The following is a 14,281-nucleotide window of genomic DNA, read 5'->3' as shown; positions in this document are numbered from 1 at the left end:
GCTCCCACAGCCCACAAAGCTTGGGACATTTCAAATGGCTTCATCTGATGGCTTCAAATCAAACCTTGCCCAGTGACCGTATCCTCAGTCCAGACCTGAGCTTGGGCCTAGGGAATCATGCTGAGTTCCCCCTTGGCTTTGGCCACTTGTCTTGGAAAGTCCTGGGGGAGGGAATGCATTATAACCCACCCTGTCCCATATTTGGGGGGCACGGACCCCACCAGCCCAGAGCCTCTGCCCCTTCCCACTCTCCTACAGGGCAGAGCCCCTCCGAGGGGAGCGAGGCTGGCGGCTGGCAGGACCGTAGTAGTAGGAGAGTTGGACAGCCAACCTTCCTACACAGCTTACCCTCCAAATGTGCCCCAAGCGGGGCTGGCAGCGGGGATCTGGGTAGCGGAGGAGGGGAGGGTACTGGGTTGGAGGCTCTGGGCCCTTCACTCCAGGCTGACTCTTGAGGGGCTCAGGCTCGCTCACGCCCTGGCGGTTCCCTCCCTCCCCGCCGTCCCCCGCCACAGCTCACCTGATGTGGCTTTGCACATCTGAGGCCTCCTGGTCACCCTGCTGTGCGCCACGAAGGCGCTCGCGGCCGCGCTGCACTGGGAGCCGCTGTCCGACGAGGCCGAGCTGGTGTGCGACAGGCGGCCGTGCTCGCGCTGGGAGGCACTGGACCGCTGGTACCACAGCCGCAGCTCGTCCGACACGCCGGCCCGGCCCGCGCCCCGCTCGGCCCTGCCCTCCCGGCCGAGCGACGGAGTCCGAATGATCTGGGAGCGGGACGGCGTCAGGCGGGCCGAGTCACCCTCGCTCCCGTGCCAGCTGTCCTTGAACATGCCCCCGGCCGTGTACGAGTTGGAGGTCTTGAACTGGGCCTTGACGCTGTAGTGGCCCTCCTGGTCGCTCTCCAGGCTGCGCACCACCACGGGTGTGGCGCTGCCCTCGATGTACAGCGGGTACTCCTTGATGCGGTACTGGGAGCAGGGCTGGCTCTGGCTGTGCAGGTAGACCCCGGGGTGGCCCGGCCCGTTGCGGGCCGCCAGGTTGGGCATGCTTCCCGAGTTGGAGGAGACCAGGTTCCCGGCCGACTTGTGCCGCTGCCGCTCCCGGGCCTTGGACGGGGAGTCCTCGGCCAGGGTGGAGTAGTTGGGGTTCATCTGGGCCGGGTAGTAATGCTCCGAGCTGGAGTGGCTGGTGCAGGAAGAGCAGTCGTCCATGGGGTCGGAGCCGTTGCTGCTACGAGTCCTCGGGGTGTAAAAGTCGGGGCTCCCCGTGTCGTTCTCCGACCCCAGGAGTTTGCCCTGCTGCGACTCCAAGCTGGAGCTCCTGTGTCTAAAGTGCATGGCTAAGCTGTGCAGTCGCGTGGGGCTGATGTCCACAGACCTGCAGGAGGGAGAAAGAAGAGCCGTCGCTCCGGTCCGGGGGAAGGGGCCTGGGCTCATAGGCCGCTAGGAACCAAGGGGCCCCCGGAGAGGAGAGCAGCATGGGAGGAACCCAGGCTCCCGATAATGCACCTGGACAAAAGGGAAGCACCCCATGCACCCCTAGTGAGAAGGGAGGTCCGGGAAATGGATTAGCGTGACGTGGGCCCGAGGTCTTTCCCGCTGTCCCGGGCCGGTTGTGCCTCAATCAATCAATCGTATTTATTGAGCGCTTACTATGTGCAGAGCACTGTACTAAGCGCTTGGGAAGTACAAATTGGCAACACATAGAGACAGTCCCTACCCAACAGTGGGCTCACAGTCTAAAAGGGGGAGACAGAGAACAAAACCAAACATACCAACAAAATAAATAGGATAGAAATGTACAAGTAAAATAAATAGAGTAATAAATATGTGCAACCATATATACATATATACAGGTGCTGTGGGGAAGGGAAGGAGGTAAGATGGGGGGATGGAGAGGGGGATGAGGGGGAGAGGAAGGAAGGGGCTCAGTCTGGGAAGGCCTCCTGGAGGAGGTGAGCTCTCAGCAGGGCCTTGAAGGGAGGAAGAGAGCTAGCTTGGCGGAGGGGCAGAGGGAGGGCATTCCAGGCCTGGGGGATGACGTGGGCCGGGGGTCGATGGCGGGATAGGCGAGAACTAGGTACAGTGAGGAGATTAGCGGTGGAGGAGCGGAGGGTGCGGGCTGGGCAGTAGAAGGAGAGAAGGGAGGTGAGGTAGGAGGGGGCGAGGTAATGGACAGCCTTGAAGCCCAGGGTGAGGAGTTTCTGCCTGATGCGCAGATTGATTGGTAGCCATTGGAGGTTTTGAGGAGGTTTTTGAGGTTTTCCTCAAGGGGGAAGGGACTAGCTGGCACCGCTCAAGGGCCCCGCTGGGGCCACCCGATCCAGGGTGCTGGGGCCAAGCCTCCACAGGAAGCATCCCTTCTGCTCTGGATAGGCGTGGACCAGAACCACGAGGGGTCGGCGCTCTCCCAGCTCCTGTTTCTGAAGCCAGATGGCACGTCCCCATCCTACAGTATCTGACGGGATTTCCCATCTATCCGTCTGTGCCCCCCAAAGCCCCATTGCTGTTGCTGCTTCTGCCCCAAAGAAGTTCTGAACAAACCCTCCCAGACTGGTAGTTCCGCACAGCTGCAGGAAGAGGACAGTTTTACCTACAACCTTATTATAAAGAGTGATTAGCACAGCGAGGGAGATTGTCCCCAGCTTGTAGGGAAAAGCCTGCTTTTCCCCGCAAAGGGAAAAAGAAAGCTTTTTATTTTTAATACTCTACCGAGCCAGGGGCAGCCTGGGATCAGAGAGGTCCGAGTCCGGTGTCCACGTACCTGGTGGAATGGACGTAGTGGGGGCTGCGTACCCGCAGGTCGGGCGTGGAGGGCATGCTGGACTGGGAGGTCCAGTGAGGGAGGCCGCGGATGGGGCTGTTCTGCAGGGAGTTGCTCCCCCCGGCTTCGGCACAGCTCCCTCCGCTCGGGAGCCTGCGGTGGCTACTGCAACCAAAGAAAGTGCCTCCTATCAGTGGCCCATATCCTTCCATTTGATCGCAAGTTACTGGAAGGCAGGCATTGGCCATTTGCCTCTAATTCCTGTCTCCAGTAGTGGTTGCTTGAGTCCCAGTCCCGCCCCGTTGCCCTGGCAATGTTGGGGGCCATGAAGCCTTGGTCCTAGGTAGGGTTGTGAGGAACCGAAACACCCCTAACCAAGTCCATCCTGTTGAGGCTCTGTCCTGGCCCCCATGTGGCTTGACCTTTGGTTGCCCTGGTGAAAAATCAGCTTCAGGGATCAGAGATCCATGAAAAGTTATCCTGCCCTCTCCCCGCCATCCTTTCAGCCTGAACAATCCTGGGAAGCCAGATCCCTTTCCCACTCCCACCCCCTTTCTCCCATTCACTCTCCAGGCTCCCATCCAGCCTGTCCCAACCCCACGCTTCAGCTTCTGCCTCCCAACAGGACCGCTGGCTTATCACGGGGTCTGGATGTGGAGGGGTTGAGGGAGGGTGGGTGGGCAACTAAGAAACCAGCTAGGCAAGACTTTGAAAAAGGCCATCTTGTCGATTGCCCTTCCAAAGAGCTTTTATGGAACTGGGGCCAAGCAACACAGCAGGAGTTTCCAACTGCCAGGGCCCCTCCATCTGTTGGAAGGGAGTTATCTTCCCAAACAACTTTGGGATTCAGGTGGGTGGACTGCGGTTCTATCATCGGGAGAAACTGCTGCCCAAGATTTCCTAATCCACTCCCATGGGATCCAGCCCCATTAAGTCTCCTGCCAGCACCGAGACCGGGGACGTGGGCCCGACTCTTGCCTTCTGATAACTACGTCTCACCCCCCCAGCTATGGCGGCACTTGGAGGTCGAGAGCCTTCCGCGGGCTGGCCCGTCAGGCTGGCGTTCTTTCGTCGGGGAGGAGTGACAGGCTGAGAATACCAAAATACTGGCACAAGCAACGCTGTGGTGGGGAGGTGGCACAGGGGTAGGAGGGAAAGGTGGGGAAGTTGGGAAGGGGAAAATCAGGGGCTCACTGGGGTTAGACATTTTTGTGAGGGTCCCACAGCCCATCTAGTCAATACCAGGTGGGCTAGCTTTAGTGAGCTTGCAGCTGGGAGGGCTATGGCAGTGGGCAGTGCCTACAGAAGTGGGCACTATCAGCCTACACAGCCCAGGAAGAAGGGGATTGTCTGCTCCTTGAGGGCAGGGATCAGGCCTACCAATTCGATTGTACTGTACCCTCCCGAGTGCTTGCTTAGCACTCTGCCGAGTGCTCAATAAATATCACGGATGGCTTGCTTGATTTGGGCCTGTGGTTGTGGTCCAGGCTGGGACGGTTTGATTAGGGGCAGCCCGTGGTCCCTCACCTGGAATGACTGTGCGAGGATCGCTTCTTGACCTTCTCGTAGGGTTCGTCCAAGGAGGACTCGCTCCACATTTTGGGCTTGATGGGCGACTTGTCATAGTCGTTCCGGTGGTAGTGCATCTGGCGGAGGCCCTCCAGGGACTGCGGAGGCGGGGGCCTGTTGTGGGAGGGCGGCCGAGGAGGGAGCCCCTTGTGAGGGGACTGTAAAGGGGAAATTGTGCTGGTAATAACCTGAGAGTCCTCTGTGGGGACAGGGAGAGAGAAAGGGAGAGACAATGATTACAGAAGCACTGTGGCCTAGTGGAAAGAGCAGAGACCTGAAGGTCAGATGGACCTAGCTTCTAATCCTGGTTCTGCCATTTGTCTGCTGTGTACTTTGAGCCAGTCACTTAACTTCTCTGTGTCTGTTACCTCAGGTTTAAAATGGAGATTATCACTGTGAGCCCTTTGAGGGAACTGGATTGTGTCCAAACTAATTAGCTTGTAGCTACCCCAGCGCTTAGTACAGTGCCTGACACATAGCAAGCATTTAAGAAATACCATTTAAAAAAATGAATTATCACCCTTGGTCCTGAGGGTCTTCACACCTACCCCAACCTACCGAAGTGAAGGAACACGAAAAGGTCATGTCTCCACACAAGCCACCACCCCTCACCCCAACTCATTTCACCCTGACCCCTTTAGCCCTGCCCCAACCGCAGCCATACATACTGAGCTTCATGCATATGGTAGACGGATTATGTGGGGAACGGAGAGGGGGAGTGGGTTGTGGGGGTTGAGGGGAGCGGGGAGGGGACTGTTGGTTCAACGTTTACAACATCGCTAAAATCCACCATTTCTTTTCCATTCAAGCTGCTACCACCTTAATCCAAGCACCTATCCTATCATGCCTTGATTACTGCACCAGCCTCTGTGCTGACCTCCCTGCCTCCTGTCTCTCCTCACTCCAGTCCATATTTCACTCTGCTGCTCAGATCATTTTTATACAAAAACATTCAGTCCATGTTTCCCTACTCCTCAAGAACTTCCAGTGGTTGACTATCCACTTCTGCATCAAATAAAAACTCCTTACCATCAGCTTTAAAGCACTCAATCGCCTTACCCCCTCCTACCTCACCTTGCTGTTCTACTACAACCCAGTCTGCACACATAAATCCTCTAATGCCAACCCACTCACTGTACCTCAATCTCTATCACACTGCTGACCTCTCGCCCACATCCTGCTTCTTACCTAGAACGCCCTCCCTCTTCATGTCTGACAGACAATTACTCTCCCCACCTTCAAAGCCTTATGAAGGCACATCTCCTCCAAGAGGCCTTCCCTGATTAAGCCCTCATTTCCTCTTCTTCCACTCCCTTCTGCATCACCCTTGCACTTGGATTTGCTCCCTTTATTCACCCCTCTCTCAGCCCCACAGCACTTTTGTACATATCTGTAATTTATTTATTTATATTAATGTCTGTCTCCCACTCTAAACTGTAAGCTCATTGTGGTCCAAGAACATTTCCTACCAACTCTATTATATTGTTGTATTGTACTCTCCCAAGTGCTTAACACACCGCTTGGCACTCAGAAAGTGTTCAATAAATACAACTGATTGAGGGAATCCCAAGTTGGAGAAGCACTGAGCACCCTGTTCAAAGTAATGGTGGGGTCACAGGACTTCAGTGGCTTTGTGATCACCAGGGGAGTCAGGGACATTGGTCTGGACTTCTGACCGCAACCAATGCTCCAACGCTCTCTCACTCTCACCCTCCCAGTACTCCCTTCCACTTGAAACATGCAGTAAAAATGTCATTATCTGGATTTTTAATAGCAGGGCCAATACATGCCAGACGCTACCCACATCAATAGCAATTATTACTATTATAATTATCATTATTACTACAATCTAGGTAGTCTTTTCTGTTTCTCCATTTCAGCAGCCATTTAGCCCTGCCAGCTTGAGGTTTTCCCAAAGGGGGAAAAAATTAACTGCTACTTAAGCTCATTTCTCTGAAATTAAGGCCTCCTACCTCCCAGGTTTTGGTTAAACCCCCACGGAAACATTCTCAGAGTGCCCTTGATAAGGTTTTATTCACCCTTTGGAAGGGTAGGAGAGGACCCAATTCAGCTTTCTGGGAATTTCAGGAGAAAGCAGACTAAACTGATGTTTTGTCTGGATGCAGTGGAGGCCACCAAAACCAGGAATTTGGAGGGGCCTACCTAGCTTAGCATCTAGTCACCCATCTTCCCTCACCCTCAGCCCATTCGGGGCTCCTGGCATAAGCACAGCGTTTCCTTCAGGGTTGGTTCTAAACCTCGGGGCTGTCCCCCTAACTGGGGGATGGGAGGACTCAGCACAAGGCTCCAATTCTCCCCTCATCCTGCAACAGTTAAAGAAACTTTCCAAGCAGTTTCCCTTACTAGTACAAAAGGCAACTAACTCCCAGAAACCTCCGCCCAGTTGGGCAGGAGATACTTTCTCCATTCTGGCTTAGTGGGAGTGGGTTTCTGAGGACATTTCATTGCATACACCCCCAGCTTCCTCCTCCCCTGACCCACTGTCTTTTAATTTGGTCACACTTTTCCCAAGGGAATCACTTGTTTTTGAAAAGTCCCTTTCAGTGAGTGAGCTTCCTTAAGGAAGTTTATACATTTTTTTCTATGACTAACTTGCAGCAACCCCAAGAGGAAATCCAGTCCCACCCCCGGCACTTCAACTGTCAGAGATGCCATCCACTCAAGAACCACAAGTTAGTTACAGATAACCTACCATCCTCCAGGACAAGGGCATCCGAGAGGGAGCTGTCTTCACTGGCAATGTTTCCATCTGAAGAGGAAAACACAGAAGTGACAAGGTTATCTAGTGTGTTGGCATCCAGTGGTTTTGTAGCCCAAAACCGTATCTCTCAGTTGATGCTTAATCCATAAAACCCAGTGTTCCCCCATCAGCGGTTCCCAGTCCTCCTCACTCCCACATGACTCAGGGCCCACAGAGGGACCCCTCGACTGCACTGACTCGCGTGGGCTCCTGACAAAAATGCTCACTGTGGTCCGAGAACATTTCCTACCAACTCTATTATATTGACAAAATATATGACAAAATAGTCACTTTCACAGGCCAGTTGAATGAACATGGATGGGTGCCCCTTTGTTGGGCCCATCTCTGAGAAGCAGCTTGATCTAGTGGAGAGAACATGGGCTGCAGAGACAGAAGATTTAGATTCTAATCCTGGCTCCCCACTAGCCTGCTGCTGTGTGACCTTGGGCAAATAACTTCTCTATGCCTCAGTTTCCTCATCTGAAAAGTGGAGATTCGATACCTGTTCTCCCTCCTACTCAGACTATGAGCCCCATGTTGGGCAGAGACTGTGTATGACCTGAATACCTGTATCTACTCCAGGGCATAGTACAGTGCTTGGCACACAGAAAGCATTTAATGAATCTCGCATGCATGCACGCACGCATGCACACACACACACAAAACCCAAAACTCATCATGCAGGGTGTGGGTGCGCTCGGGGGCCACCGACCGTCTATGATCAAGGAGGCCCTCTGCGTCGGCTTTTTCCCGGACTTGACGCGATTCTCGTTGATGGAGTTCTCGATCTCCTGCAGCTTCTTCACGGCGTTCAGATGCGAGGTCTTCCTCTGCTTCTTCAGCTTCTTGCTGACGTTGGGGTCGCTGGCCAGCCGGCGGGCGGCCTCCGTGATCTGCGACTGAATAGCAAACTCCCGCTCCAGGCGCTCCAGCTCGGCCTCCTGGGGCAGGGGAGACCCAGGAAGGTGAGTTGAGGGGTGGACACCAACATGGAGAAGCAAAGACCTGACTGCCTGTCCCAAGCCGCAGCTGAGCTCCCCTCCCTATCTGGGCTCCCCCAGCCCCAGTCTCTCCCTGGAGGCCAGGTGGAGCAAGCTGATTCTTGCTCGGCCTTCGCAGGGATGTGTGGGGGGCGAGAGTGGTGCAGGGCAGCGAGACAGCCGGATCTCATCCCGGGAGCCTGCTGGGACTTGGGGCCACTGGCTGGCAGCCCCTTGGCCTCCCACGCTAAGCAAGGAGGAAGCGGCAGCCCTAGCTAAGAGTGAAACGCTTACTCTGCCAAAGGGCTGAGGCTGGCACCATTGCCTCCTGGCAGGCTCTTGCCGAGATGGCTGTGGTCCAGCTTCCCTGCAGATATAGAGCCCTCCCAGGGAGTCATTTCCAGCCTGTCTCTGGGGCAGAGAAGCCACGCTGTCCTCAAATCTCAAATTACTTGTGTCTCAAGTTTGTTCTGACGGTTTGTCGACCCAGAACGCTGTTTCTGTTCTTCTTCCACCTCATGGACACACTCAATTATAGACATTCTCAGCCTCCCACCGCTCCGTACACGGCCCAGTGACGATTCACATGCAGGGTCCTTAGACCTTCCCATTATCCACCAGGGCTGTTCAGGAAGTGTGTAGTAGTAATAGTGCAGAGTACAATACACTGGAGTTGGTGGCCCGATCCCTGCCCTCAAAGTCATGCAAAGTATCTCTGTCTGTCCATCTCCCTAGGCTGGGTCTCTCCCCAGATCACTGATGCCTCTCACACAGATGTGGGGCCTTCAAATTCTCCATCTTTGCACTTTTCTCACTCACTGAGATGTCCACTTAGGGAGTCTCCTCTGACTCCCCCCACCCCACCTCTCTATCTCTGACACAGAGTGTCTCAGCTTCCTTCCCGCCCCATCTTTTCCCCCTTCTTTGCACACTTCACATCTGTCCTGCTTTTATCTCAGGGAAGCAGCGTGGCCTGGTGGAAGGAGCACAGGCCTGAGAGTCAGAGGACCTGGGTTCTAATCTTAGCTCACCATGGACCTGCTGTGTGATCCTGGGCATCTCACTTAACTTTCCTGTGCTTCAGTTCCCTCAACTGCAAAATGGGGATTCAATGCCTGTTCTCCTTCCAACTGTAGGTCCCATGTGAGACCTGATTATCTTATATCTACCCCAGCGCTTAATACAGTGTTTGCCACGTAGTAAGTGCTTAACAAATACCACAATTATTATGATCTCCTTGGGCAGCTCCCCACCGTTTCCATCGCCATTTATGTGTCAGCTCCCCACTATTAGAGTGGAAGAACCTAGTGGTAAAGCCCACATCATTTCTCTGCTTGGCAACTTTCTCAAGTGCTTAGCAAAGTGCATTGCACCAATCGGCGCTTAACAAATGCTAAGACAATGGTTTCTTTTCTCATGCTGTGCCACCACCCGGCCCCACCAGCTGAATGAATTAATCTTCCCTCAAGCTGAGGTCTAGGAAAGTACAGGATTCATTTGAGGCCTTGGTGTTTCAAAGCTCCTTGGCTTTCTGCGATGAGTCAGCATCGCTGTAAACCTGTAATTACAGTTCCACTGGAATGACTTCTGGTTTTAGTCCACTTTATTTAAAGAAGGCTTTGGCTTTAGCTTTCAAAAGCTCCCTCAATACTTACCATATTAAAATGCCATGGGGCTCCTCAGCAGGTTTTTATGGAACAAATGTATATTTTTAATCATCTCTAATTTCCCATTTTCCTCCTCCCCCACATTACATGTTTTTCAACTGTCAGCTGCCCGCCACTGTCCTGGGGATTGAGGAATAACCAAGGACTAGAATCTCATAGGGAGAGTCCAGCTCTTTTGGCCCCTGCCCAACTGCAGATTTCCAAAAGGTTGTTGAGAGGTGGGGGGGAGTCTTACGGAAAAGGGAGTCACCAAGGGTAGGTCCCAAGGAAGCAGGGTGACCTAGTGGACAGAACACAGGCCTAGGAGTCAGAAAGACCTAGGTCCTAATTCTGCCTCTGCCACATGTCTGCTGTGCGACCTTGGGCAAATCACTTAACTTCTCTGTGCCTCAGTTACCTCATCTGTAAAATGGGGATTAAGACTGTGAGCCCCTGTGGGACAGGAGATTACGAGGACCACCTTTCCTCCCTTTGGACATATCGATTTGCTTATGCTAGTATTTAAGTAGTCTCTGCTTCTCCCATTAGACTTTAAGCTCCGTGAGGGCAGTGCTCATGTCTTCTAATTCTGTTATACTCTTCCAAGTGCTCAGAGCAGTGCACACCATAGGCACTTAGTAAATGCCACTGATTGATCAACGGTCTGCTCTAACTAAACCAGGGTAGTCCAAGCATTCATCGTGCATAGGGCAACCCAGTGAAGCTCAGCTCCTGGCAGCTCCTGGCTACTAAACTACCACTTGTTTCCTGCCCCTTCCCCATTGGTGACCCGGGGCTAATTTTCCTTGTATGCCATTTATGTCTTCTAGAAGGCTGAGCTGGGAGCCCAGCTCTAAGCACGTCAATAATAATAATAATGATGATAATGATAATAATAATAATAATAATAATAATAATAATAGTATATGTTAAGCACTTACTAGGTGCCAGGACCGGTTGGACAAAGTCCCTGTCCCACATGGGGCTCATAGTCTTAATCACCATTTTACAGATGAGGTAACTGAGGCACAGAGAAGTTAAGTGACTTGCCCAAGGTCACACAGCAGACAAGTGGTGTCTGCTTTTAGACTGTGAGCCCCCCTTTTAGACTGTGAGCCCACTGTTGGGTAGGGACTGTCTCTATATGTTGCCAATTTGTACTTCCCAAGTGCTTAGTACCTCTGCACACAGTAAGCACTCAATAAATACAATTGATGATGATGATGGTGGAGCGGGGATTAGAACCCATGACCCTCCGACTCCCAGGCCCGTGCTCTATCCACTACGCCATGACCTCAACAAACTCTCAGGGAAACCATGAAATGGGCAGACCCGAATCTCATCCCAGGGCTCAGGTCCCCACGATGGGCTTTACAAGATTAAATAAGCAAATGCAACCTAAATTAAAGCAGCACCCCAAGGGCCTCTCGCTTCCAAAAAGGCACTGCATGTGGGCGAACACGCTCCTCGTGGGTAGGGAGTACGCATACCAACTCTGTTGTGCTGGACTCTCCCAAGCGCTTCATACAGTCCCCGCACAAGTAAGCGCTTGATAGATACCACTGGCTGATCGGTCAAGAGCAACGCAGAAGACAAACAACCCTGCGGCTTTCGCCACCCAACCCTTGGGACCGAAGATACCCAATGATGACAATTTCTCCAGAAAGACTGGAGGCCTGGGGCCGGAGGACGGGCGGGAGGGACTCACCTCTCCTTTGGGCAGTATTTTCTGTTCGTCCAGTTTGAAAGCGGTCCCTATTCTTCGTCGAACAATGGGCGCTTCCTCCCCAGGATCCAAGGGATATTCTCTTGGCAGTTTTCCAGTGAGCTCCTGACCATGTGAAATAGCAATTGGGGGGACAAGTAAGTCTGTGTACAGGATCTGTAAATCACTTCCCCAGTCACACACATATATAATAATAATCATGATGGCATTTGTTAAGCGCTTACTATGTGCAAAGCACTATTCTAAACACTGGGGGGGGATTAAGTGATTAGATTGTCTCAAGTGGGGCTCCCAGTCTTAATCCCCATTTTACAGATGAGGTAACTGAGGCACAGAGAAGTTTAGAGACTTGCCCAAAGTCACACAGTAGACAAGTGGGGAAGTCGGGATTAGAACCCATGACCTCTGACTCCCAAGCCCTTGCTCTTTCCACTGAGCCACGCTGCTTCTACCCAACCACCCACCTACTGGGTGTCCAAGACCCTAGGAAATCATATATACTCCATACTACGCCTATATGGACACCTACATACACCTCAGAAATAGTGCAGGCAGGCGCATTAGCCGCCCAAATCAGCCTGGTCACACGGGAGAGGACTGGGAAGAAATCAGGCTAGACCTAAAATAAATCAGCCTTAAAATAAATAAGAATTTGAATAGAATTTTCAAACATAACCCAGAGGTCTGACTGCTGCATTTCAGTCTTGGTGCCAGGTGGGTGGGGAAATCTGCAGGCAGAGAGATGCCCACGACGTATGTGGGTTTGGGAGACTTTTAGAACTTCAGCGGCAACCCCGGCGTCCGACGAAGGTTTCCACAGAACCATTCGGAACCCCCCCAGAATTCTCCCAGGAGGAGAATTGAGGGCTTCAGAAGCTACGGAGCAGGAGGATCTGACAAGCTGGGGAACTTATCCCGCTCAGGGTGATGTCGTGTTGGAGTGCAGGAATCATACATGAAGATGAATTTTCAGAGCCGGGGAAGGAAGAAGATGAGAGATTGAGCTCTGTCTAGAATGCTGCAGCTCCCAACCGCCCTGGCTTTGTGGTTCAGAGAGCCAAACAGCAAACAGAGGCGTCTTGGCACAAACTCCTGCGTACCCCCTCACCCCTACCGATAAGGAACGGTTCAGCTGGCTCCCTGGAACATCCATCATTCAGGTCCCACAAAAGGCTATTGTGCTGGACGGTCTGGGCCCAAGCAAACCCCGCCTGCGGAGAGACCCGACTCCACTGATTCCCGGGCTGACCTCAATGCAATGAGCAGAGCTCCTCTGGCTCAGAGCCTCCCTCTCCTCCCCTCCGGCCCCCGCCCCATCCTCCCACCCATCCCCACCCGCCTCCAGTTTTCAGGTCACTGAGGAAAAGGGGCCCCTGCGCTTTCTATTCCTCTGCCCAAGTGTTTGTGAGAGACAATGGAAGACCTTTCGGCTAGACCGTGCTCGGCATTTTCTCTGTCTTTGTGAAAAGAATGTGCGGTTCAAATGTCTCCAGAGTGGTGATTAGATGTGTTTATTCCACACCGTGTTTATCCGCTGCCCAAGTAACTTCCCATAAATAGCATGATGCCTCAAAATATTATATTATACTAGAATATTTTGCACATTACAATTTTGAGGGTCTCCCGCTCCCTTTCTCTTGAGCTTGAAACCCCGGAGAGGAAAGACAAGGTAAAACGGCCGCCACAAAACAAAACAAAAAAGAGGACTACGGTTGTGTCCCTATCAGTTTGAAGGTATTTTAGAGTCAAGGCCTTGGGTCTCTTGAAATTTAATCTGAATTAATGAGTAACCAAAGCAGTTTGAGGAAGGAGTAATTTGAGACCACTGTTGCCGATGATTTCACAGGGCTACTTTGATTCCACAAGGCTGAACTCTCCCATTCTCCCAAAGGAAATCACAGCCATTCCCGATATCCCAAATGGAGGGAAAGTTATATACATCATATGGCAAAACCCAAGAAGCCTGCGAGAGAAATTGAGATTTTTTTTGCCCATCTCTTTAGACAGGGCCTAGAGAAGCGATCCTAATTCTTTGCCTTCAGCTATGGCTGTCCCATTTACCCACCACTGTGGTTCCTAGCATAGAAATAAATGACAAGGACTTGGGGAAGCAGGCAACAGAGACAGAAGGTTCTGACAGCTTGTGGGATTTCTGTCTGGGTTCAGTGATTTTTTTTAAAATTAAAAACAAAGCCAGGCACTTTAGTGATTGAAAACAGACCCCAAGACCCCGGAGATGAAGGCTGCCCTACGGAACACTTCCAGCAGCAGACACGTTCTGAGACCTGGTAGTAATGTCTCCTGGGGCTCTCAGCAGCCTCTCCCGGCTGGAGTGTGGGTTTTCCAGTGTGTGGCTGTGGCTCTGCTCTGCCCCACTTCCGACTCAAATCAACCCAGACAGTAATTAAACCAAAGAGAGAGAAACATGATGTGATCCCACCCTAAAACTCCTTGCAGTTTTGGACTGAGGAAGCAGGCTCTAGAGAACAAGTCTGGGATGCTCTTTGTGCTTTTCCGGCCCTGACAATTTCTTTACCCAAAGGACTCCTGGTGCTGCCCAGCAGGTCCCAGTCTCCCACCACAGCAACAGAGGAAGCTGGGTGGATGCACACACACATTCATTCATTCTTTCATTCAACCACATTTAATGAGTGCCTACTGTGTGCAGAGTACTGTATTAAGCGCTTGAGAAAGTACAATACAACCATAAACAGACACATTCATATTCCCTGCCCACAAAAAGCTTACACGTGCTCAAAATGGCTGTGGAGAGAGGGTTGGGCCAATGGGATGATTCCTGAGTGAAGGCTTTATGGTGCCTCAGCACATGCCTCCA

At 52.4% G+C, this 14,281-nt stretch overlaps 1 protein-coding gene across 4 annotated transcripts in view; it reads right to left on the bottom strand.

Moving 5' to 3' along the window:
• Nucleotides 1-14,281, bottom strand: part of FRMD4A (FERM domain containing 4A) — a 461,647-nt gene that overhangs the window by 5,515 nt on the left and 441,851 nt on the right. For all 4 annotated transcript variants that reach the window (XM_038740915.1, XM_038740917.1, XM_038740916.1 and 1 more), the window contains 6 exons: nt 11,428-11,550; nt 7,806-8,034; nt 7,046-7,102; nt 4,291-4,531; nt 2,764-2,928; nt 521-1,377 (listed from right to left, as the gene is read on the bottom strand). In XM_038740915.1, coding sequence (XP_038596843.1) covers nt 521-1,377; nt 2,764-2,928; nt 4,291-4,531; nt 7,046-7,102; nt 7,806-8,034; nt 11,428-11,550 — 1,672 coding nt within the window. The remainder of the gene's footprint in view (nt 1-520; nt 1,378-2,763; nt 2,929-4,290; nt 4,532-7,045; nt 7,103-7,805; nt 8,035-11,427; nt 11,551-14,281) is intronic.

Source organism: Tachyglossus aculeatus, assembly GCF_015852505.1.
Source record: "Tachyglossus aculeatus isolate mTacAcu1 chromosome 12 unlocalized genomic scaffold, mTacAcu1.pri SUPER_6_unloc_1, whole genome shotgun sequence".
Lineage (NCBI taxonomy): Eukaryota > Metazoa > Chordata > Mammalia > Monotremata > Tachyglossidae > Tachyglossus > Tachyglossus aculeatus.
Note: the sequence above shows the minus strand (reverse complement) of the source record. Positions and strands in the feature narration are given on the sequence as shown.